Source organism: Taurulus bubalis (assembly GCF_910589615.1).
Source record: "Taurulus bubalis genome assembly, chromosome: 9".
NCBI lineage: Eukaryota > Metazoa > Chordata > Actinopteri > Perciformes > Cottidae > Taurulus > Taurulus bubalis.
In genome coordinates this window covers 827,454-853,020 of record NC_136597.1, presented here as the reverse complement: position 1 = coordinate 853,020, position 25,567 = coordinate 827,454, and the positions used below count along the sequence as shown (strand labels likewise).

General features: G+C 44.5%; 2 protein-coding genes across 2 annotated transcripts in view; one reads left to right on the top strand and one right to left on the bottom strand.

Moving 5' to 3' along the window:
• The window catches only part of ckap5 (cytoskeleton associated protein 5), a 42,376-nt gene extending 28,066 nt beyond the window's left edge, over nt 1-14,310 (top strand). The window contains exons 34-45 of the mRNA XM_079223088.1: nt 1,757-1,780; nt 8,040-8,213; nt 8,330-8,450; nt 8,822-9,001; nt 10,510-10,697; nt 10,918-10,990; nt 11,062-11,250; nt 11,358-11,495; nt 11,572-11,655; nt 11,826-11,985; nt 12,064-12,185; nt 12,603-14,310. Of these exons, the coding sequence (XP_079079214.1) occupies nt 1,757-1,780; nt 8,040-8,213; nt 8,330-8,450; nt 8,822-9,001; nt 10,510-10,697; nt 10,918-10,990; nt 11,062-11,250; nt 11,358-11,495; nt 11,572-11,655; nt 11,826-11,985; nt 12,064-12,185; nt 12,603-12,869 (1,720 nt within the window). The 3' untranslated portion in view covers nt 12,870-14,310. The remainder of the gene's footprint in view (nt 1-1,756; nt 1,781-8,039; nt 8,214-8,329; nt 8,451-8,821; nt 9,002-10,509; nt 10,698-10,917; nt 10,991-11,061; nt 11,251-11,357; nt 11,496-11,571; nt 11,656-11,825; nt 11,986-12,063; nt 12,186-12,602) is intronic.
• Nucleotides 14,311-16,145: 1,835 nt separating this feature from the next.
• Nucleotides 16,146-25,296, bottom strand: LOC306740861 (homeobox protein DBX1-B-like; the record flags this gene model as incomplete). Its single annotated transcript, XM_079223097.1, has 4 exons — nt 16,146-16,427; nt 16,584-16,786; nt 24,494-24,577; nt 24,969-25,296. 4 exons carry the CDS (start codon nt 25,294-25,296, stop codon nt 16,146-16,148), a joined length of 897 nt encoding a protein of 298 aa, XP_079079223.1.
• Nucleotides 25,297-25,567: the final 271 nt, after the last annotated feature.

Here is a 25,567-nt window from a genome sequence, read left to right as displayed (position 1 = left end):
AGGTTTAAGTTACGAGGAGACTGGACTAAAGGTTTAAGTTAAGCAGTAGACTGGACTAAAGGTTTAAGTTAAGCAGTAGACTGGACTAAAGGTTTAAGTTAAGCAGTAGACTGGACTAAAGGTTTAAGTTAAGGAGTAGACTGGACTAAAGGTTTAAGTTAAGCAGTAGACTGGACTAAAGGTTTAAGTTAAGCAGTAGACTGGACTAAAGGTTTAAGTTAAGCAGTAGACTGGACTAAAGGTTTAAGTTAAGCAGAAGACTGGACTAAAGGTTTAAGTTAAGCAGTAGACTGGACTAAAGGTTTAGGTTAAGCAGAAGACTGGACTAAAGGTTTAGGTTAAGCAGTAGACTGGACTAAAGGTTTAGGTTAAGCAGTAGACTGGACTAAAGGTTTAGGTTAAGCAGAAGACTGGACTAAAGGTTTAGGTTAAGCAGAAGACTGGACTAAAGGTTTAAGTTACGAGTAGACTGGACTAAAGGTTTAAGTTAAGCAGAAGACTGGACTAAAGGTTTAGGTTAAGCAGTAGACTGGACTAAAGGTTTAGGTTACGAGTAGACTGGACTAAAGGTTTAAGTTAAGCAGTAGACTGGACTAAAGGTTTAGGTTAAGCAGTAGACTGGACTAAAGGTTTAAGTTACGAGTAGACTGGACTAAAGGTTTAAGTTAAGCAGTAGACTGGACTAAAGGTTTAGGTTAAGCAGTAGACTGGACTAAAGGTTTAGGTTAAGCAGAAGACTGGACTAAAGGTTTAGGTTAAGCAGTAGACTGGACTAAAGGTTTAGGTTAAGCAGTAGACTGGACTAAAGGTTTAGGTTAAGCAGTAGACTGGACTAAAGGTTTAAGTTAAGCAGAAGACTGGACTAAAGGTTTAAGTTAAGCAGAAGACTGGACTAAAGGTTTAAGTTAAGCAGTAGACTGGACTAAAGGTTTAAGTTAAGCAGAAGACTGGACTAAAGGTTTAAGTTAAGCAGTAGACTGGACTAAAGGTTTAAGTTAAGCAGAAGACTGGACTAAAGGTTTAAGTTAAGCAGAAGACTGGACTAAAGGTTTAAGTTAAGCAGTAGACTGGACTAAAGGTTTAAGTTAAGCAGAAGACTGGACTAAAGGTTTAGGTTAAGCAGTAGACTGGACTAAAGGTTTAAGTTAAGCAGTAGACTGGACTAAAGGTTTAGGTTAAGCAGTAGACTGGACTAAAGGTTTCACAAAACTCCCACCTGGTCTGTTCCATGTCAAAGGTCCTGTGTCTTTAAAGTACAGAGTTTCTCTGGCAGGGGAAGCGTGTTTCACAGAAGTGATGTATTGGGTGATGTTGGCCAGTAAACAAAACGTCCATCTTACAGGTCGGGCGCGTAGCGTGCTCCTAAATCCGTGCCGTTAAAAGCGCTCCTGGTTGGACATGACTTGTCGTGAATGCACTAAACCCAACTCTTCCAGCGGGTCTCATGAGCACGTTATCCATTCTATCAACAAACATGACATCCTCCTTCATGCTGAGGACGGTTGGACTCAAGCTCATAATCTTTTGAATGTTGGTGTTCTGCTTGCCACTAATCTGTCCTTCTCGTCGTGTTTTAGTCATTGCATGCTGGGTTGCTCTCACAGATACTTAATTTAAAGGACAATTGGCACATACCATCCTCTCCACTGTCTGTGAAAGCAGCCGTCCGTCTTCTGTCCGTCTCTTAACCCTTCATCTTTTCTTCCTGAGTGATTTCCTCTTTTCTCTGCTCTGCCTTCCTTTTCTCCTGGAGCAGAATAATGTATCGCACGTATAGGATGTGAGTACCTCTTCCTCCTCGCCCCTCTTTCTCCATGTTGTCATTGTGAGAACTTCCCTCAGTGTGATCTAATATCATCGTTCAAAAGACTAACCAATGTAAATGTTTGCTGTGACGTTGAGCTTTAGTCACCAGACTACTAGTCAACATGTCAAGCTGTCACTTCCCCATCATCCCTTCAGTGTACTTGTAGATGTTGTTTATACTGTACCGGCTTTTGCCAGCTACAAATATAGGGACACTTTGTATTCTTGAAAAATCTATTTTTGGCAAGAATTTGTCCCCCGTTGATGGCTACATCTTTTTTCTTTTTCAATTCATTTTGTATTGCCCAAAATTACAAATTTGCCTCAGAGGGTTTTACACTCTGTACAACATCGTCCGTCCTGGGACCTCACATCGGCACCGGAAGACTTCCAGAAAAAATCCTTTAACAGGGAGAAAAGGGAAGGAACCTCTAGAGCAGGGGTGGCCAACCAGTCAGAGACTAAGAGCCACATGTTTTACTCTGTTACCACAAAGAGCCACATCATACTCCCCCCCCCGAGCCAAAAATTAAAATTTCTCTGTTACTACGACATAAATCCATTTAATTTAGGGTTAAGAAACCCACATTACTCTATCACAGATCAAACTTAACAGATGAAAATAACAAAGACAAAGATTAAAACACACGTTATTATATTAACTTTGTTCAAAGCTTTTTTTGTCACTGTTGAGAAGGACATAACTCTAAGAACATGCATGTGGTCTGGGGCAGTGGTTCACCTGGTCTGGCTGCAGGACCCACCATCACCCTGAATGACAAGCCGCGAGGAACATTTTCAACTTCTCAATTTGATTTAATGAAAATATGGCGCCGTTTGAAAGTGAGATAGTGTCACAGTATGCCAAACAGAAATATTCCCTTTCACGGAATGAAGCGAACTATCACAAATAGTCCGATGTGTAAACTCACGCAAGTAAAGTGTGCAGCATTGAGAAGTGTGTGAATATTCAATTCAGTTTATTTTATATAGCCCAAGATCACAAATTAAAATGTGCAATCTATAACATAATATCCTGTCCCGGGACCTCACATCAGATCAGGAAAAACTCTCCAAATAAAGACAGTAAAACCTTTCACAGGGAAACAGGAAGAACCTTCATTGAGCAACAGAGGAGGATCCCTCTCCCCGGATGGACAGAAGCAATAGATGTCATGTGACCAGAATGAACAACGTAACAGAGTTACAACACATTACATCAATATGACTGAAATTGAATAAATTGCACTCTGCCGCATTAAAAAATCCCTTCAAAATAAAAGCACAGGATTTATTTATTTTTTTTTTTCATGTAAAATGACCGTACTGACGGACTGAAAACGGGTCCGCGATTTCATGGCTTTCAAGCCGTCGCGCCTTGAGTTTGACACCAAAAAAAAATAAAAAATTAACCCTTCTACTTTGAGTAAAAAAAAAACAACCTGCAGCCAGATCCTCCGGTGAGCCGGTTTAACGTTAACAAGTGACAGCGTGAACTGAACCAGACCGGGGGATGACGGCATGTTTCATCACGTTACGTTTTTTTACAAGCAAGACTGAACTGTAACGGAACATAACGTAACTTTAACGACAATACACAACCAAACACGTTAGCTAACGCGATAGCAAGCTGACTAGCTTCCATTAAAAACAAGTTTGAGGAACATGAAGACGCTGATTGGCCAAGACTCGACTTGTCAAAGATCTTCTATTTTCGAGAAGATCACAACCTCAGCTTTTCTCGTGTCTCACTCCAATCTCAGAAACGCTGGCCGGCCAGTTGCTCTGCTCTTTTTTCTTTTTTTTCTTCTACGCGACTTATTGCCCGGTGCAATAATCGCGCGACACAACGAATCGATAATGAAATTCGTTGCCAACGGTTTTGATAATCGATTTTTATCGATTTGTTGTTGCAGCCCTAATCTTGATGGACAGAAGCAATAGATGTCATGTGTACAGAATGAACAACGTTACAGCACATCACATGAATATGAGTAGTAGGTATGATGAAAAAGTTACAGCTACCGATAATAGCAGCAACGATGGATGTAGTATACAAATTATAATAAAAACCAGCCCCAACTATAGGCCTGAGCCAGCCCCCCAGCCTCTTAAATGAGGTGACTGTCTGCCCCCCGGACTGAACGTGGAAGCTGGTTTCACAGAAGAAGAGCTTGATAACTGAAGGCTCTGACCTCCATCCTACTTTTAAGACTCTAGGAACCACAAGTAACCCTGCATTCAGTGAGCGCAGCTCTCTAGTGGGGTAATATGAGCTCTCTAGTGGGGTAATATGAGCTCTCTAGTGGGGTAATATGGTAATATGAGCTCTCTAGTGGGGTAATATGAGCTCTCTAGTGGGGTAATATGAGCTCTCTAGTGGGGTAATATGAGCTCTCTAGTGGGGTAATATGAGCTCTCTAGTGGGGTAATATGGTACTATGAACTCTCTAGTGGGGTAATATGGTACTATGAGCTCTCTAGTGGGGTAATATGGTACAATGAGCTCTCTAGTGGGGTAATATGGTACAATGATCTCTCTAGTGGGGTAATATGGTACTATGAGCTCTCTAGTGGTGTAATATGGTACTATGAGCTAGTGGGGTAATATGGTACTATGAGCTAGTGGGGTAATATGGTACTATGAGCTCTCTAGTGGGGTACTATGGTACTATGAGCTCTCTAGTGGGGTACTATGGTACGATGAGCTCTCTAGTGGGGTAATATGGTACGATGAGCTCTCTAGTGGGGTACTATGGTACGATGAGCTCTCTAGTGGGGTAATATGGTACGATGAGCTCTCTAGTGGGGTACTATGGTACTATGAGCTCTCTAGTGGGGTACTATGGTACTATGAGCTCTCTAGTGGGGTACTATGGTACGATGAGCTCTCTAGTGGGGTAATATGGTACGATGAGCTCTCTAGTGGGGTAATATGGTACAATGAGCTCTCTAGTGGGGTAATATGGTACTATGAGCTAGTGGGGTAATATGGTACTATGAGCTAGTGGGGTAATATGGTACTATGAGCTAGTGGGGTACTATGGTACTATGAGCTCTCTAGTGGGGTACTATGAGCTCTCTAGTGGGGTAATATGGTACTATGAGCTAGTGGGGTAATATGGTACGATGAGCTCTCTAGTGGGGTAATATGGTACGATGAGCTCTCTAGTGGGGTACTATGAGCTCTCTAGTGGGGTAATATGGTACTATGAGCTCTCTAGTGGGGTAATATGGTACGATGAGCTCTCTAGTGGGGTAATATGGTACGATGAGCTCTCTAGTGGGGTACTATGAGCTCTCTAGTGGGGTAATATGGTACTATGAGCTCTCTAGTGGGGTAATATGGTACTATGAGCTAGTGGGGTAATATGGTACGATGAGCTCTCTAGTGGGGTAATATGGTACGATGAGCTCTCTAGTGGGGTACTATGGTACGATGAGCTCTCTAGTGGGGTAATATGGTACGATGAGCTCTCTAGTGGGGTAATATGGTACTATGAGCTCTCTAGTGGGGTAATATGGTACTATGAGCTCTCTAGTGGGGTAATATGGTACTATGAGCTCTCTAGTGGGGTAATATAGTACGTAGGTGAAAAAAAGCAGTCCTTGTGTTTTACGTGGGAGTTAAAGGACAGGTCCTGGTCAAAAATAACTCTGAGATTTATTACGGTGGTGGTGGATGCCAGAGCGATGCCATCAAGAGAAACCATATCATTGATTTCTGAGGTGTTCTGGGCCGAGTAAAATAACTTCAGTCTTGTCCGACTTCAGGTTTTTTATGTCTTTAAGACACGCTTGAAGTTTATCAGTACTAAGGTCTAACAAGACCAGTGCAGAGACAAGTCCTTTATCAGCACTAAGGTCTAACAAGACCAGAACAGAGACAAGTCCTTTATCAGCACTAAGGTCTAACAAGACCAGAACAGAGACAAGTCCTTTATCAGCACTAAGGTCTAACAAGACCAGTGCAGAGACAAGTCCTTTATCAGCACTAAGGTCTAACAAGACCAGTGCAGAGACAAGTCCTTTATCAGCACTAAGGTCTAACAAGACCAGTACAGAGACAAGTCCTTTATCAGCACTAAGGTCTAACAAGACCAGAGACAAGTCCTTTATCAGCACTAAGGTCTAACAAGACCAGAGACAAGTCCTTTAGCAGCACTAAGGTCTAACAAGACCAGAGACAAGTCCTTTAGCAGCACTAAGGTCTAACAAGACCAGTACAGAGACAAGTCCTTTATCAGCACTAAGGTCTAACAAGACCAGTACAGAGACAAGTCCTTTATCAGCACTAAGGTCTAACAAGACCAGAACAGACAAGTCCTTTATCAGCACTAAGGTCTAACAAGACCAGAACAGACAAGTCCCCTATCTGATGCTCTAGATCAGCGGTGTCAAACTCATGTTAGTGAAGGGGCCACATGCTTCTCATTTTGATCTCAAGTGGGCCGGACCAGTAAAATCGCAGCATAATAACGACAATATTTCTCTGTTTAAATCATTGGTGAAGGTTTTTGGATGGTAAACCCTATTTGAAGGTCTTTCTACAACCAACTAGAAACATAAAGACCAAACATTCAGACATCAGCCCACTGTTTACCTGCCTGGGCTCCCCTCAACAAATTCCCTCGCCCTTGGGCAATATCTTTAGTAATGTCAAAACTCTAATCGATTGGACTGTGGCTCAATGGTTAGCAAGCCCGTCTTTCAATCAGGATCACTGGTTCGACTCCCAGCCAGGAAGTTTTTTTTCTCAATCTTTTTGTGGAATCGTTTCCTTTTATAATTCTCAATAATTTTAGGTGGTTCAATTTTTTTTTATCTGAATTTACAAAACCCAAGGCTTTATAGTTCACAACACTTGCATGAGACTTTACAGTCAGACATGCCGTCCTCGTCGTGGACACAACCCTCCCTGTTACGTTGAAGCTGACCAGGAAACCTGCAGGCGGTTCTTTCAGCTCTCTTTAATTTCAGCTCGCCATAGTGCGAGGGACTGAAGTGACAATCGTGCTGAATGTGTCCGGGCGATATTTGCTCTTGTGAACTCTGGTTCCACGCTACGGGCCGTGGCGGTTCATTACGAACACGTGACCCGCTGCCGCCCGTCCAGTAGCACTGCAGAGGTCTGGGTAATGCCAAGGTCCAAAGTGTGTGTGTGTGTGTGTGTGTGTGTGTGTGTGTGTGTTCGTGTTCGTGTTCGTGTTCTCCGTGAGTTGCGTAACACTTGTATGTGTGCTGGTTTGTTTTGTGTTTGAGAGTCTTGCTCACCTGAAGCGTTGTTGTAAACGACTCTCCAGCCCTTTTCTCTGGCAAAAAGAGCCTTACTTTGCAGTGCGGGAGCATTTTGGATATAATTAGTTTAACCATAGTGTGAGAAAAGATCTACTGCCAATCTTCATCGGCCTAGATTCAATAGAGATATACGATCTGGAGATCCATGTTAATGCTTTCTAGTTGCTGGTCTGATGATGAATACTGTGAACAACAAATCTGTGTGGACAGGAAGAGTCTTGATTTTAATTTATTAGAGCAGCCTGGTAATTAGGAATTGCAATAATCTAGTCTAGAAGTAACCATGCATGAACACTTTTCTGCATTATTTGGACACAGGACCACATTTTGCAATGTTATATTGATTACATTGCAGCGATAAATGACAGTTGAAGGAGGAGACAAAATTGTTTTTCATTAATGTGGACAACCATCATTAAACAGAAATGCTTAATGTTGGTTTTAGCTCAGTGCTGATCAGCTCCAGTCCTTTCAGTCAAACTGTAATTTGGAAAAGTTCCAGTCAATCACTTGAACTGTAATAAAGTCCTTTTTAAACGGATCCTCAGAGCGAGGATGCACTGGCGGCTAAACTCACACAGTTGTCTCATCTAAATGTTTATCCATTTTCTAACTGTTAAAGTGGTTTGAAACTCATTAGAATTAGATATTGAGGTTGTTTTTTTTTTAAGCCAAAGCAAGAAAATTATGCTTTTTTTTTAAATGGAATTTATTCCCACTGAAAGTGCCGTGAGAGGATCTCAAACATTTTATCCTTGTTTATCTTGACCTCCTTGCTCTGGATACACTCATTAGAGGGAGGCTTACTGACACACTCGCATACTGTCATAGATTCTCAATCTAATGCGCAAAAGCTGGTGTCAGTCAGGACTAAAGCTAAAAGAGACTGATCAATAATACAATGGACTACATGTACCGTCCTTCCTTCCATCCAGCCAAGCCCGGCAGAACGCCCAGCACAGCGAGTCCTCCCACCCCTCCATCCCCAAGGAGTTCCAGTTGGACCTGGACATGATCGAGATGGACCAGAGCCGAGTGTGTGAGCTGCCGGACCTCGTCCAACACAAGCTGGACGAGCTGCTGGAGCCCATCATGATCCCTGAGCCCAAGTAAACGCAACAAGACTAACACCGACACTCGAGCATACGCAGGTCAGACGGAAAGTAAAACTGGGAAAACAAACCTTTCTGTGATTTTAATATTGAAAGTGTTTTTGTGTTCAAAGGATGCGTTCAGTCTCTCCGCACTATGATGACCTCCACAACAGCACAGCCTCCACCATCAACTTTGTGATCTCTCAGGTGGCCAGCGGTGACATCAACAACAGCATACAAGCACTGGCTCAGGTATGAGCACATGAAGATGGCTTCTTAGGCAGCACTGATGAAGGGATCATTAGAAGCTTGGCTTTGTGTTTATCGTCTTCTGCCACTATTGCAATTACTGGAGCTAGAAAACATCATTGGACAAAGGGTGAGGCCTAGAAGGAGCTGGAGCCAACACCTAGCAATCATCTTTGAAGGCCTATAACAGATCCATCAGTATGGTGTAGATGTTAGCCAAATAAATCACAAGTTTGCAGAGAAATGAAAGCGTCTCAAAGTCTATCCACCAAAGAGCAAAATCCAACCCTGCACATAGCCAAGACAAATTGAAACGCCAGGTAAAAGCATGAATACAGCATTGAGTTGGGCTCAAAACTGGTTTGTCCCTGTAGATCGACGAGGTGCTGCGGCAGGAGGACAAGGCAGAAGTCATGTCGGGACACATCGATCAGTTCCTGATTGCTACCTTCATGCAGCTGAGGCTGGTCTACAGCACGCACATGGCCGATGAGCGGCTGGAGAAGAAGGACATCATCAAACTGTACAGCTGCATCATAGGAAACATGCTCTCTGTGAGTCACACACACTCGCGTGATGCGTCAGTAACTATATTGATGATGATTCAATTCATTTTAGCCCAAAATCACAAATTATCCTCGGAGGGCTTTACAATCGGTACACATAACATCCCTGTGCCGGGACCTCACATCGGATCAGGACAAAACTCCGTAACGGGGAGAAAAGGAAGAACCCTCATAGAGCAACAGAGGAGGATGCTCTATCAGGATGGACAGAAGAATAGATGTCATGTGACCAGAATGAACAACGTAACAGAGTTACAGCACATTACATGAATATGACAGATGTTATTCATATGATGAGTAGTATACGCATGATAAGAAAGTTAAGACTACCAATAATAACAGTGGATGCAATAGAATAAACATGATGATTAAAAACAGTAATGGTATCAGCGATTGTATTAGTAATGCCACTAATAATTCTAGTAGCAGTGTGTGTCTGGCATGACCAGAGTCCAGATGAAACCACGATCGATGCAACCTGTGAGGCGAGAAACCACAAAGACTCCGTGAAGAAGTAGAGTTGGTAATGTGGCATGAATTCATTCAGAAGGACAGGATGCACTGAGCTCCTCTCTCCGTTTCTCTAAGATGCCCCACAGCAGTCCAGGCCGATAGCAGCCTACCTAGGGCCTGGACCAGGACAAACCTGAGCCAGCCCTAACTATAGACCTGAGCCAGTCCTAATTATAGACCTGAGCCAGCTCTAACTATAGACCTGAACCAGCCCTAACTATAGACCTGAACCAGCCCTAACTATAGACCTGAACCAGTCCTAACTATAGACCTGAACCAGCCCTAACTATAGACCTGAACCAGTCCTAACTATAGACCTGAACCAGTCCTAACTAACACCTGAACCAGTCCTAACTATAAACCTGAACCAGCCCTAACTATAGACCTGAGCCAGCCCTAACTATAGACCTGAACCAGTCCTAACTAACACCTGAACCAGTCCTAACTATAAACCTGAACCAGCCCTAACTATAGACCTGAACCAGTCCTAACTATAGACCTGAACCAGTCCTAACTAACACCTGAACCAGTCCTAACTAACACCTGAACCAGTCCTAACTATAGACCTGAGCCAGCCCTAACTATAGACCTGAGCCAGTCCTAACTATAGACCTGAGCCAGTCCTAACTATAGACCTGAGCCAGTCCTAACTATAGACCTGAACCAGTCCTAACTATAGACCTGAACCAGTCCTAACTATAGACCTGAACCAGTCCTAACTATAAACCTGAACCAGTCCTAACTATAGACCTGAACCAGTCCTAACTATAAGCGCCATCAAAGAGGAAAGTCTTCAGTCTACTCTTACATGAGGTGACTGTCTGCCCCCGGACTGAAAGTGAAGCTGGTTCCACAGAAGAGGAGCCCGATGACTGAAAGCTCTGCCCCCAACCTACTTTTAGACTCAGGACCACTAGTAGCCCTGCATTCAGTGAGCCGCTCTAGTGTGGAATGATGCTGAGGTGACATTCTCTTTCCATTAGTTGTTCTCCATGGAGTCCCTGGCCCGAGAGGCCTCTATGGGTGTGTTGAAGGACCTGATGCACGGTGTGATGTTACTGATGCTGGATGACCGAATAGAGGACATAGAAGACGGGCGGCAGGTCATTAGATCAGTCAACATGCTGGTGACCAGAGTTCTGGAGAGGTCTGACCAGACCAACATGCTCAGGTTAGTGTGTGTGTGTGAGAGAGAGTGTGTGTGACCTCCTGACTCAGTGAGGGAAGTAAGAACCAGCTAATATTTGTCATTATTAGAATTGTCCCTTAGTGAATTCAGTGACATGATGTGGCCACAATGCAGCTGCTGACGAGAACAACGACTCGTAATAATCATAATAATGAAGAAGAAACTACAACCACTTGGTTGCTCACCCTTCCTGTCTCTGCAGTGCGCTGCTGGTGTTGCTTCAGGACAGTTTACTCACGACAGCCCCTCCAATGTTCTCTGAGCTGGTCATGAAGGTAAGGAGCGTCTCCACGTCCTCATTCCGGCCTGCTGTCCGTTATCTGACCCTGTGGCTGTGTGTGTTCAGTGTCTGTGGAGGATGATCCGCTTTCTCCCAGAGACCATCGACAACATCAACCTGGATCGGATCTTACTGGACGTCCACAACTTCATGAAGATTTTCCCCAAAGAGAAACTCAAGCAGCTCAAGAGTGACGTCCCTCACAGGACCCTGAAGACTCTCTTGCACACACTCTGCAAGCTCACGGGGGCCAAGGTAGCGACACATGTACTGCGTCCTATCGGTCGTCATCGTTCTGCTGCGATCACTTCACTGTGGTCTTCATGAGGTTTGAACGTTTGTATAAATGCATTGATCAACAGATCCTGGAACACCTATCAATGATAGAGAATCGCAATGAGTCCGAGTTGGAGGCCCATCTGAGGCGGGTGGTCAAACACTCTGGAAACCTCTCAGGACCCAAGAGTGACCGTGGCAACGAGAAGAGCGGTCTGCACACGGTGAGCCACGCATGCAAATACAAGCTGCATCGTTGTCTTCGGGTGAGTGATCCTAAATGATCCGTTTTGCTCCCAGGAGGATCGGATGTCGAAGGCCAAGGTCAGCGACATTCTGTCTGAAATCTTCAAGAAGATTGGCTCCAAGGAGAACACCAAAGAGGTCAGCGCGGCTCCATCCTTCAAGTCATACACGTGTACTAGTTGTTGCAGTTTTAAACTTAAAGGGAATGTTTCTATTACAGTTGGCTTTTAAAAGCTCAGAGAAAATATGAATATATTTTGATGAAGGGCTCGGAAAAGTTTCAGTAATGCGTCCAGTCTCCTTGGCAGGGTTTGACGGAGTTGTACGAGTACAAACAGAAGTACACGGACGCAGACCTGGAGCCCTTCCTCAAAAACACGTCCCAGTTCTTCCAGAGCTACGTGGAGAGAGGCCTTCGCATCATCGAGTCAGAGAGGGAGGGCAAGCCCCGCATCCAGACCTCAGCAGGTAGAACTGGGAGCGGTCAGCGGCCCTCTGGTCACCATGGAGCCAGTCCTGTATAGTAACGTGTTCGTGTCTTCGCAGTGATCCCTCAGCACGGCGTGGACTTCGGTCTGAGCAGTAACAATGAAGAGCTGAAACCAGCCGTTTACTATGAGAGACTCAAGATCCTCAGACAGAGACAAGGCCTGGAAAACAACTCCAAGGTTGGTGTAATCACACACATCCCAGTACCCGACCCTAACATCACATCCCAGTACCTGACCCTGACATCACATCCCAGTACCTGACCCTGACATCACATCCCAGTACCTGACCCTGACATCACATCCCAGTACCTGACCACCACATCCCAGTACCTGACCCTAACATCACATCCCAGTACCTGACCCTGACCACCACATCCCAGTACCTGACCCTAACCATCACATCCCAGTACCTGACCCTGACCACCACATCCCAGTACCTGACCCTAACCACCACATCCCAGTACCTGACCCTGACCACCATGAACTAGGCTTAACCCAGTGGTTCTCAAACTGTTTTGTCGCGCCCCGCTTTGGAGGAAGAAAGCTGTTCAAGCCCCAACAAAAAGCTCTCCGTGTGTTCCTCTCTACCTGCAGCAGCAAAGTGTGGGCGGCAGCGAGGACGAGCCTCAGCAGCGGCCTCCCATGTCCTCCCTGCTGTCCTCCAAGCCGCCGGTGGCCTCGTCCACCGACATGCTCCACAGTAAGCTGTCCCAGCTCAAAGAGTCTAGAGAGCTGTACCAGCAGGAACAGAACACACACTCCCATTCCCCGACGCAAGCACACACCCGCTCGGCTTCACCGGCGGCCAACCTGGACGACCTGAAGAAACGTCTGGAGAAGATCAAGAGCAACCGGCAGTAAGGAGCGCCACGTCGCCTCTTCATCTCATCCCTGTGGCGTGCAGCTGCTGGTAGAACATCATCCCGTGTTCGTGTTCTGGTGGATGGAAGAAACCAGGCAGCAGCAGACGAAGCCCAGCCTGAAGTCCTGTCCCAGCTGCCTGCCTGTCTCCTTCCACCCTCTCCCATGTTTTTACTCCGATCATTAAATTAAATAAATGGTAAACTTCCCCTGCTCTCTCTTTCAGTATCGCGGCACAATATGATTGTACATATTTAAAGGCTGTAACCACTTAACTGTTATAAAGTGCTTCTCATGTCAGGACTAAACTAAAGAAATGTGGTTTCTTGCGGTTTCACCATGATGTACAACGTCACTGCTGCTGGATTTGATGGAGAGGTGCTTGTGAAGAGCTCACCTGTAGCTGTATAAATGCAGCGCGTGACCGCCCCCTTGTGGCTTAACACTGTTATAGTATCCCCTTGTAATTCTAAGCACCGGGAGCATCTGTATCGGCAAAGGAAAATTGTCGAATTAGCATTTATTGGTGGCTAATGGTGCAGCACCAACTTTAATCTGCGAGGTGTCTGATTTCTATCAATTTTAGATATTTTTCCTGCTACAAAGTAAGTTGCGCTGCGTTTCCACAGCGACGTGGAGCCGTGCGATGGAGTTCAACCACGAAGCACAGCTGTATGCCGGTGTTCGTTATAAGCAGGTGTTGGGACCGGGTCACATGGGGAGTCTGTCCAGTGTTTTGGGGCCTCTGCTACGCGTTAGTTGCAAGTCCATGGTTTCAATTTCTCAGATTTAAAAGAATCAAATGTTTTCACATTGTTCATCCCAGCCAATCTCTAAAGGGTCAACTGTCGTGTTTGGAAGGGATTTAAACCTGCAGGTTAACATGTACTGCTCTTCTCCAGGGTCTGGACCGAGCCGCTTCACTCAGGCAGAGCCGACTCCGAGTGCTGTAAATACTGTACTTACTGTTCTCCACTCACTCCTCCACTTATCTAACAGCAGCCACTCTGGTGTGTGTGTGTGTGTGTGTGTGTGTCTTTAGGCTTAAACAATATGGCATGAAGTCAGTGATTGTTTTTGTTTTCTCATGTAAATAAAGTTTCCATTAACAAACCTGCTGTGTAATTAAATCATTGTTTTCATGACGGCCTTGTCCGTTATCTGAAGGAAGTAAAACAAAATAACACTAACGTTGTTATTGGGTTTAACTTGAATGTCAGTACTGTTCTCACATTGGTGCTTTCCTTGTATAATCAGTGGAAAATGACCGACTTTTCTTTTTTTTTCCTTGAGTCTCTACAATCTTCCGTCGCAAACTGAACACTAGTGATGGAGATGAAGCTTTGAAGCTTTGAAGCTTTCCATCCAGTCGGTTCGCTCATGGGCCGAAGCTTCACGGAGCTTCATCTGCTCTACTGCGCCACCAGGTGGACAATAGATGTAAAACAGGCAGTGATCATAACGACACCATAGCTTTGTGTGTGAAGCTTTAAATTGAATAAATTATGTTTGTGACGCCAATACATCAATTATTAACTTATTAATATTGTCTATCTTTATGATATAATGGTGGGGTCAAAATCAAAACTCGAAACCAATTGGGAAGAATGTGATGCGACTGTGGGTCGGTGGTTAGAATATCCGACTTTCAGTCAGAGCATCGGTGGTTCGAGCCTTGGCTCCGCTCGTCCATGTTGATGAGTCCAAATGTTTAAGTAAAAATAAGAACTTTTCCACAGTGCTGGGCTTTGAGACTATTCCTCCTGCTTCATAAAATGCTTTCACAGCTCACATGAAGCTGAACAGAGAGGAAGGGGATCATTGAGTTTCTCTGCCTCTTATGTTTCAAATCACGGCAAACCCACGATCCATGTTCTGAATCAGTCACGTGGTGCGGCGGCTCAGAGGCTCCAACGTCACCGACACAAGCCTCCATACGCTTCACCAAAATCTACCTGGTGACTCGACACGAAGGACACATCACTACTAAAAACACATTTCAATTAAAGAAATGTTCAAATGAACCTCGAGAGAATCATATACATAAATACAAGGTTGTTGTGTGACCTGACTGTTACTGAGGGTATTAGAACACGTCTCTTAAATACATTTATTTTATTTATTTTTTCATTTTAATATTATTAACTATAGTAACATCTATGGTGTTACGGGTCAATTTTGACCCATATATATTTACTTCAAGGAAAAGGTTAAAAAGTATTTTTTTCAGCAATATAACTTCATTACAAACACAAAATGAAAAGCAGAACAAGTCATAACACAAAATATAGATTTGCAAGGTCAAACAAACAACCAATCAAAAAAATCTTATTTTTATAACTGGGTCAAAACCGACCCTAATAACACAAAGGTCATTTCAACCAGAGCGTTTTATCATTTAGTGAAATTTGTGTTTTGTTTTATTTCGTGTCAAACCTAAAACGGGTCGAGCCGAACACACGAGGAAGGCTAAAGAGCTCTTACTGACAGCACTTTGAGGTTCAACTTTACTGAAGAAATTCTACTTTCTTGATTCTTGTTGTTCTGAGTTTGTCCTCATGGTTGAATCACTTATTGTCAGCCTCTTTGGATGAAAGCCTCAGCTAAATGAAATGAAATGTAATGAGTTTGTGCTGTTTTTGTACTGAAGTATGAGCTGCTCTGAGTCCTTCAACCATAAGATGGGTGGTTTGCTAGTTGACAAGGCTTCACCCCTCCTGAGGCCTGCATGCCGTGTAGTGTCAAACCCTTTGACTCGCACACGTCCACTAACCCTAACCTCACATGTCATTCACACACCGACAGACTCCGGACACCTTGTGGCCGCCAACGACTAGAGTTCCCTGAAGTTGTCCACACAGGGTCTCGGCTAGCTGACCAGTGGCTAAACCAGCTTGTAAAGTCTAGTTTAACATGAGACGCCTCATGTTCAGGATGTACTTCATGAACAGAGTAAAGCAGGACAGTAAAACACAAAATCACACTGTTGAGATTTATTTGAGAAAATATAAAGAATACAAATATGTCTGGAAAGAAGACTGTATATTTAAGAGTTTTAGACATGTCTTTCTACAAATATCTAAAATAACTATACCTTATTCACTGTATATCGATATACAAGTCATATAAACAACACTGTACAGGCGTATGGCACAGAGGGCTGAGTAAATAAAGATATGTACAGAGCAGATTCAAGCACTTGTGGTATTCAGCAGTTTTTGTGGAGTCATCGTCGCAGCTGACGGGATCTTTTGAGAAAGACCCCGAGTCTGAATCTTACGACACGGTGATCTCTTCACTGTCTGACTCCGAGAGCTCCGACTGTTTGCCGGACTCAGACGGAGAGGAAAGATGGCGGTGATGGTGGTGGTGGTGGTGGTGAAGACGGGACTCGTGGCTGTCCAGCCGCTGGCAGTGGGTGCTGCCTACATCGGTGAGGTCTGGGTGGGGATTGGTCTTGGTGGGCAGGGTCTGCTGGCGACAGCCGCCGGTGGACAGCAGCTCCCTCTCTTTGGAGTTCCTCCATTTCATCCTGCGGTTCTGAAACCAGATCTTCACCTTCACAGGACAGAAAACAACCCGTGTGTGAATGTCGCCTCATCGACTACTAGCAGTTTTTAAAAACACAACGTGAGAGCAGAGGCATAGAATACATTCTATAAAGTGTCTACAATACATTTGGGTCATTTGGGTCCAAAGGTCCCTGATGAGTACCTGGGAGTCTTTAAGGCCCAGTTTACTGGCCAGTTTCTTCCTGTCTGGTTTGCTGATGTATTTCTGCCTCTGGAAGGTTCTCTCCAGGGCCTTCCTCTGGAGGTCTGAGAACACAGCCCGCCTCAGCATGCCCCTCCTGGGTTTCCCTCTGGGGGCCAGGGGCCACGAAAAGGTTCCCGGGACCGGAACCACCGAGGACGAGGCTGGAGGGACAAAAGAGATTCAAAGGACGTCCCTACACATTGCATTGCAGTTGTCATCGAGCATTCTGCTACTGGCTAATGATGAACAAGAGATTCAAGATTCAAGATATTTTTATTGTCATATGCACAGATAACAGAGTAACTCTGTACAATTAGTTTTGCTGGGTCCACCTAATACACAAAATTAAACAAAATAAGGCACAACATATAGTAAGAGTATTGCACACAATAAGGCACAACAATATGATAGCAGCATTGCACCATCAGTGTATAAAGTGCATTGCAGTATAGTCGTGATATGAAGTCACAGCAGCAGCCGTTCACCGTTCAGTGACTCCTGTAGCGTCTGCCTGATGGCAGGAGCGAGAAGAGTCTGTGCTGGGGGTGTGTTCTGTCCCTGATGATGTGGTGTGTTCTGTCCCTGATGATGTGGTGTGTTCTGTCCCTGATGATGTGGTGTGTTCTGTCCCTGATGGTGTGGTGTGTTCTGTCCCTGATGATGTGGTGTGTTCTGTCCCTGATGATGTGGTATGTTGTGTCCCTGATGGTGTGGTGTGTTGTGTCCCTGATGATGGGGTGTGTTCTGTCCCTGATGGCGTGGTGTGTTCTGTCCCTGATGATGTGGTGTGTTCTGTCCCTGATGATGTGGTGTGTTGTGTCCCTGGTGATGTGGTGTGTTTTGTCCCTGATGATGTGGTGTGTTATGTCCCTTATGATGTGGTGTCTTGTGTCCCTGATGATGTGGTGTGTTCTGTCCCTGATGATGTGGTGTGATGTGGTGTGTTCTGTCCCTGATGATGTGGTGTGTTGTGTCCCTGATGATGTGGTGTGTTGTGTCCATGATGATATGTTCTGTCCCTGATGATGTGGTGTGTTTTGTCTCTGGTGATGTGGTGTGTTCTGTCCCTGATGATGTGGTGTGTTCTGTCCCTGATGATGTGGTGTGTTCTGTCTCTGGTGATGTGGTGTGTTTTGTCCCAGAGGATGTGGTGTGTTCTGTCCCTGATGATGTGGTATGTTCTGTCCCTGATGGTGTGGTGTGTTGTGTCCCTGATGATGGGGTGTGTTCTGTCCCTGATGGCGTGGTGTGTTCTGTCCCTGATGATGTGGTGTGTTGTGTCCCTGATGATGTGGTGTGTTGTGTCCCTGATGATGTGGTGTGTTTTGTCCCTGATGATGTGGTGTGTTATGTCCCTTATGATGTGGTGTCTTGTGTCCCTGATGATGTGGTGTGTTCTGTCCCTGATGATGTGGTGTGATGTGGTGTGTTCTGTCCCTGATGATGTGGTGTGTTGTGTCCCTGATGATGTGGTGTGTTGTGTCCATGATGATATGTTCTGTCCCTGATGATGTGGTGTGTTCTGTCCCTGATGATGTGGTGTGTTCTGTCTCTGGTGATGTGGTGTGTTTTGTCCCAGAGGATGTGGTGTGTTCTGTCCCTGATGATATGGTGAGTTCTGTCTCTGGTGATGTGGTGTGGTGTGTCTCTGATGATGTGGTGTGTTCTGTCTCTGGTGATGTGGTGTGTTCTGTCCCTGATGATGTGGTGTGTTCTGTCTCTGGCTATGTGGTGTGTTCTGTCCCTGATGATGTGGTGTGTTCTGTCCCTGATGATGTGGTGTGTTCTGTCTCTGGTAATGTGGTGTGTTGTGTCCCTGATGATGTGGTGTGTTCTGTCTCTGGTAATGTGGTGTGTTGTGTCCCTGATGATGTGGTGTGTTCTGTCCCTAATGATGTGGTGTGTTCTGTCTCTGGTGATGTGGTGTGTTGTGTCCCTGATGATGTGGTGTGTTCTGTCTCTGGTGATGTGGTGTGTTGTGTCCCTGATGATGTGTTGTGTTTTGTCCCTGATGATGTAGTGTGTTCTGTCCCTGGTGATGTGGTGTGTGTGTCCCTGATGATGTGGTGTGTTCTATCCCTGAAGATGTGGTGTGTTCTGTCCCTGATGATGTGGGCTGCTCTCCTGGTTACCCTGGTGGAGTAAATGTCTTGAGGAGAGGGGAAGGCTGGTCCTGAGATGAACTGTGCAGTGTGTATCACATGCTGGAGTGCCTTCCTGTCCTGCAGTGCAGCTTCATACCAAACAATGAATTAAAATAAGAATTAATCAAATTATGTAAGAATCTTTGGGCCCCGGCCAACTTTGAGGAGACAAAACATCCCATCGCTGGGATTTTCTACACGGAACCACAGAACTGCTACTGGTGGCTTTAACTCCCACGTTCCACGAAGCAGACGTGAGGAAGGCTGAGCATCAGGGTGTGAATGTGTGAATGTGTGAATGATGACATGTAGTTTTCAAGCGCTTTGAGTGGTCAAGAGACTACAGTCCATTTACCATCTGAGCCTTTTGGTTTACGTCTGGCTTCTTTTTCATTGTTTGTGTGCCTACAATGTGTCTACAATGTTATTAATCCATCCATCACATTTTCTTGATGTTCTTGTTATTCTTAGTGTCGTATTCGGTAAAAATTTTGTTTCTAAATGAATACGTTTGGATTTGATTTCTGACTAGAAGCTTTGATGCTGCTAAACCTTCACATTCCTCAGTGATACCAGGAGAGTCCTCCCTTCTTACTTACATCATTAGCCCACAAGCTGCCATAATATACTTGTTCTGCCTGAAATCTGGTGTTAAAAAACCCCAATTTGTCCAGCAGTGGAAACAGAGCCTATGTTAATGAGCTTTGGAGCCCACACTGCCACTAATGAGGCATGAAGGGCTTTACAGGCTGCCAATGCACCGAGGAAAGTGATTGTGTTGTAATGAACAGAGTGGAAAAGGCCGACAACAGGCAGGTCCATTACAGGCCCATTAAAGACGCTCAGTGTGATGACACGGCTCAGGATGATGACACGGCTCAGGATGATGACACGGCTCAGGATGATGACACGCCTCAGGATGATGACACGCCTCAGGATGATGACACGCCTCAGGATGATGACACGGCTCAGGATGATGACACGGCTCAGGATGATGACACGGCTCAGGATGATGACACGGCTCAGGATGATGACACGGCTCAGGATGATGACACGGCTCCTCACTGCTGCTCATCAAACATGAGCTCTACGCGCTCATATGGCTACAATTATGATCATCAATCTGATGGGCAACATGGGAAAATATATGTGTGTGTGTGTGTGTGTGTGTGTGTGTGTGTGTGTGTGTGTGTGTGTGTGTGTGTGTGTGTGTGTGTGTGTGTGTGTGAGGTTTTGGCTCCTATTGGTCACGGTTAGGATCTTTGTGGGCTGCAGAGGGGCTGGTGGGAAAACGACAGCGCGTGAAGAGGCGCTGAGTTCCTGAGCTGGGAAGAAACCCGCCTCACATTGAGAGCGTGACCAACGGCCCTGATACGTTGAGAGCGTGACCAACTGGACTAATTTGTAGATTGGGGCAACTGGTGCTAATGTCAGCAGTCAGTGCTTCACCTAAATAGACCTTCAAATGGGCGGAGCTGATTCCAAGCTGTCCGGGGAATTCCCATGCGGAAGAATGAGAGCACATCAGCAGCAGAGCCTCCACATCATCATCACATCAGCATCCACACCATCATCATCATCATCATCATCACATCAGCATCCACACCATCATCATCATCACATCAGCATCCACACCATCATCATCATCATCATCATCATCATCATCATCATCATCATCATCATCATCATATCAGCATCCACACCATCATCATCATCATCATCATCATCACATCAGCATCCACACCATCATCATCATCATCACATCAGCATCCACACCATCATCATCATCATCATCACATCAGCATCCACACCATCATCATCATCATCATCATCACATCAGCATCCACACCATCATCATCATCATCATCATCATCATCACATCAGCATTCACACATCATCATCATCATCATCATCATCATCATCATCACATCAGCATCCACACCATCATCATCATCATCATCATCATCATCATCACATCAGCATCCACACCATCATCATCATCATCATCATCATCACATCAGCATCCACACCATCATCATCATCATCACATCAGCATTCACACCATCACCATCATCATCATCATCATCATCATCATCATCATCACATCAGCATCCACACCATCACCATCATCATCATCATCATCATCATCATCATCATCATCATCACATCAGCATTCACACCATCATCATCATCATCATCATCATCATCATCATCAATCACATCAGCATTCACACATCATCATCATCACATCAGCATCCACACCATCATCATCATCATCATCACATCAGCATTCACACATCATCATCATCATCATCATCACATCAGCATCCACACCATCATCATCATCATCACATCAGCATCCACACCATCATCATCATCATCATCATCATCATCATCATCATCATCATCACATCAGCATCCACACCATCATCATCATCATCATCATCACATCAGCATTCACACATCATCATCATCATCATCATCATCATCATCATCACATCAGCATCCACACCATCATCATCATCATCATCATCACATTAGCATCCACACCATCATCATCATCATCATCATCATCATCACATCAGCATCCACACCATCATCATCATCATCACATCAGCATTCACACCATCACCATCATCATCATCATCATCATCATCATCATCATCATCATCATCACATCAGCATCCACACCATCACCATCACCATCATCATCATCATCATCATCATCATCATCATCACATCAGCATTCACACCATCATCATCATCACATCAGCATTCACACCATCACCATCATCATCATCATCATCATCATCACATCAGCATTCACACCATCACCATCATCATCATCATCATCATCATCATCATCATCATCATCATCATCACATCAGCATTCACACCATCATCATCATCATCATCATCATCATCATCAAATCAGCATTCACACCATCATCATCATCATCATCACATCAGCATCCACACCATCATCATCATCATCACATCATCATCACATCAGCATCCACACCATCATCATCATCATCACATCAGCAGCACAGCCTCCACATCATCATCACATAAGCATCCACACCATCATCATCATCATCATCATCATCATCACATCAGCATCCACACCATCATCATCATCATCATATCAGCATCCACACCATCATCATCATCCACACCATCATCATCATCATCATATCAGCATCTACACCATCATCATCATCATCACATCAGCATCCACACCATCATCATCATCACATCAGCATCCACACCATCATCATCATCATCACATCAGCATCCACACCATCATCATCATCATCACATCAGCATCCACACCATCATCATCATCACATCAGCATCCACACCATCATCATCATTACATCAGCATCCACACCATCATCATCATCATCATCATCATATCAGCATCCACACCATCATCATCATCAGATCAGCATCTACACCATCATCATCATCACATCAGCATCCACACCATCATCATCATCACATCAGCATCCACACCATCATCATCATCACATCATCATCACATCAGCATCCACACCATCATCATCATCAGATCAGCATCCACACCATCATCATCATCACATCAGCATCCACACCATCATCATCACATCAGCATCCACACCATCATCATCATCATCACATCAGCATCCACATCATCATCATCATCACATCAGCATCCACACCATCATCATCATCATCACATCAGCATCCACACCATCATCATCACATCAGCATCCACACCATCATCATCATCAGATCAGCATCCACACCATCATCATCATCACATCAGCATCCACACCATCATCATCATCATCACATCAGCATCCACACCATCATCATCACATCAGCATCCACACCATCATCATCATCAGATCAGCATCCACACCATCATCATCATCACATCAGCATCCACACCATCATCATCATCATCAGATCAGCATCCACACCATCATCATCATCATCACATCAGCATCCACACCATCATCATCACATCAGCATCCACACCATCATCATCATCATCATCAGCATCCACACCATCATCATCATCACATCAGCATCCACATCATCATCATCATCACATCAGCATCCACACCATCATCATCATCATCACATCAGCATCCACACCATCATCATCACATCAGCATCCACACCATCATCATCATCAGATCAGCATCCACACCATCATCATCATCACATCAGCATCCACACCATCATCATCATCATCAGATCAGCATCCACACCATCATCATCATCATCACATCAGCATCCACACCATCATCATCACATCAGCATCCACACCATCATCATCATCATCATCAGCATCCACACCATCATCATCATCACATCAGCATCCACACCATCATCATCATCATCATCACATCAGCATCCACACCATCATCATCACATCAGCATCCACACCATCATCATCACATCAGCATCCACACCATCATCATCATCATCATCATCATCATCATCATCACATCATTAAATCAGCTGTAAAATACACTAAAGACAATGATCTATCATCCAATGTGTTCCTCATCTCTTGGTGACCTTGTTAGGCTTCCTTATACATGAACACATGACTAATAATATATACATGAACAGAAAGAGACTAAGGATGAACACATGATGTTTTAATATTTTTGGTGTGGGCCTCTGGGCCTTTTCTTTGTCAGGATACCTCCATTTCAATTAAAGAAATGTTAAAATGAACCTCAAGAGAATCATATACATAAATAAAAGGTTGTTGTGTTACCTGACTATTACTGAGAGAACACGTCTCTTAAATACATTTGTTTTATTTATGTTTTCATTTTAATATTAACTATAGTAACATATATGCTAAATGTAATGTATATTTACTTCAAGAAAAAGGCTAAAAAGTATTTTTTTCAGCAATATAACTTTAATAAAAACACAAAATGGAAAGCAGAACAGGTCAAAACACAAAATATAGATTTGTAAGGTCAAACAAACAACAACCAATCAAGCAGATCTTATTTTTATAACTGGGTCAAACCGACCCTAACAACACAAAGGTCATCATTTCAACCAGAGCGTTTCATAATTTAGTGAAACAAAAATGTTTTTGTTTTATTTTGTGTAAATAGAGGTTCCTGACAGTGAAAAAGCTGTGATGCAATAAACACATTGATGTGGTTCTTTATGCATTTAAAACCTAAAATGTTTCGACCCGAACACACAAGGGAGGGTAATGGAATCCCAGTATGAAATAATTAATTTGCATATTAATCAATATCACTAAAATGTTCAGTGCCAAACATGCTTATTATGATTACTAATAATAAACATGTTTATTATTAGTAATACTATGAGTATTAGTGTTTAGTGATCTCCATACAGGCTGTGAAAGATATGGATGCGTCATATTATCACACATTATATTATTATATTATTATTCTATTCTATTAGTATATTATATGGTGGATAGGAGCGGGATGCCAAAGTGAAGACGAGGCCCTCGCCGGTCGTGAAACCTTCATCAGAGGATCCATGTGAGTGAATAAGTGATGTTTGACCTAAATCTCCCTTTGGAGAGTTTAAGATTCATAATCTGATGTTTTATAGGATTCTTGTAACTGTTTTAACGTGCAGTTTGTGTGGTTTCTGTTTGGCTGAGAATGAGATTTGATATTGAGAAATGATGATGAGAGACCTCAGTGACTCTCGGCCACCAACCTGTGAAGTAGGACGCTCTGATGAAAGGATGAAGGCCGCCGTCAAAGAAGGGCAACGGGAAGGACTTGGCCTGAAGACTCTGGACTGAGGAGCGGAAAGAGAACACAGCTGATAAATAAAGGAACATTTAAATATCCAATATTTAATAACTGGAAATAAGAATTGATTGAAAAAACAGATAACATAAAACATATAACATAAAACAGTTAAATTGTTTCTGATGCACCTCAACAGGCAATGTATTAGTTTACTGTCTATGTATTAATATTATTATTAATATTATTATTTTGTGAGAGGAGCAGCAGTTCGCAGAGTTGGTTTTCCTCAGAGGATTTAATATTGCAGAGGCAATTGTGAGATTTTGAAACAACTACTACTTCTAATAATCATAATCATAATAATAAATAATATTATGAATAATGCATGTTTTACTGATCATTAGGCTCCGTCCTCCGGCACATGGCCCGTGACTCACCGCTCCGTGTTGACGGCGCCAGGATGGCACTCACACCAAACTTCAGGTACCCAGATGCCGGGCAGGCTGCGTGCGCAGCGCCGGCCGGCTGGCCGCGGCTCGGCGGCGCGCCGGGCTCCAGCGGGGCCGCGCCGAGCGGGAGCAAGTCCCCGGGACCCCTGCAAGAGAAAGCCCGCTGTAGGTAGCTGACCGGCTGGCTCAGTCGGAGGAGGTCTTCCACCAGGAAGCCCGAGTGGAAGGAGCGGCTCAGCGGCGAGGAGAGCGCCGCCGCGGGACGCAGCAAGCCCGGGTACAGAGGCGGCGGCAGGCCGCTGCAGGGGAACATCATGCCGGGTCAGAGAAGCTCCAGGGGACGGTCCAAGAGATGCAGCTCCAGGGATCAGTCCAGAGAGACGCAGGCACTGTGCGCCCCGCGCCCGCTGCACAGCTTTTATACACGGGGTCACTTCTACACGCACACACTCACCACGTGCACGTTTGCACGCGCACAAGTTCAGCCCTCATCCTGGGCCAGCATCTCTTTGAAGAGGGGGTCGGTCAGCGTCCTCTGATTCTGGACCTCACAAACCATGACGTCAGCCTTTTGATCTATTGTGTTT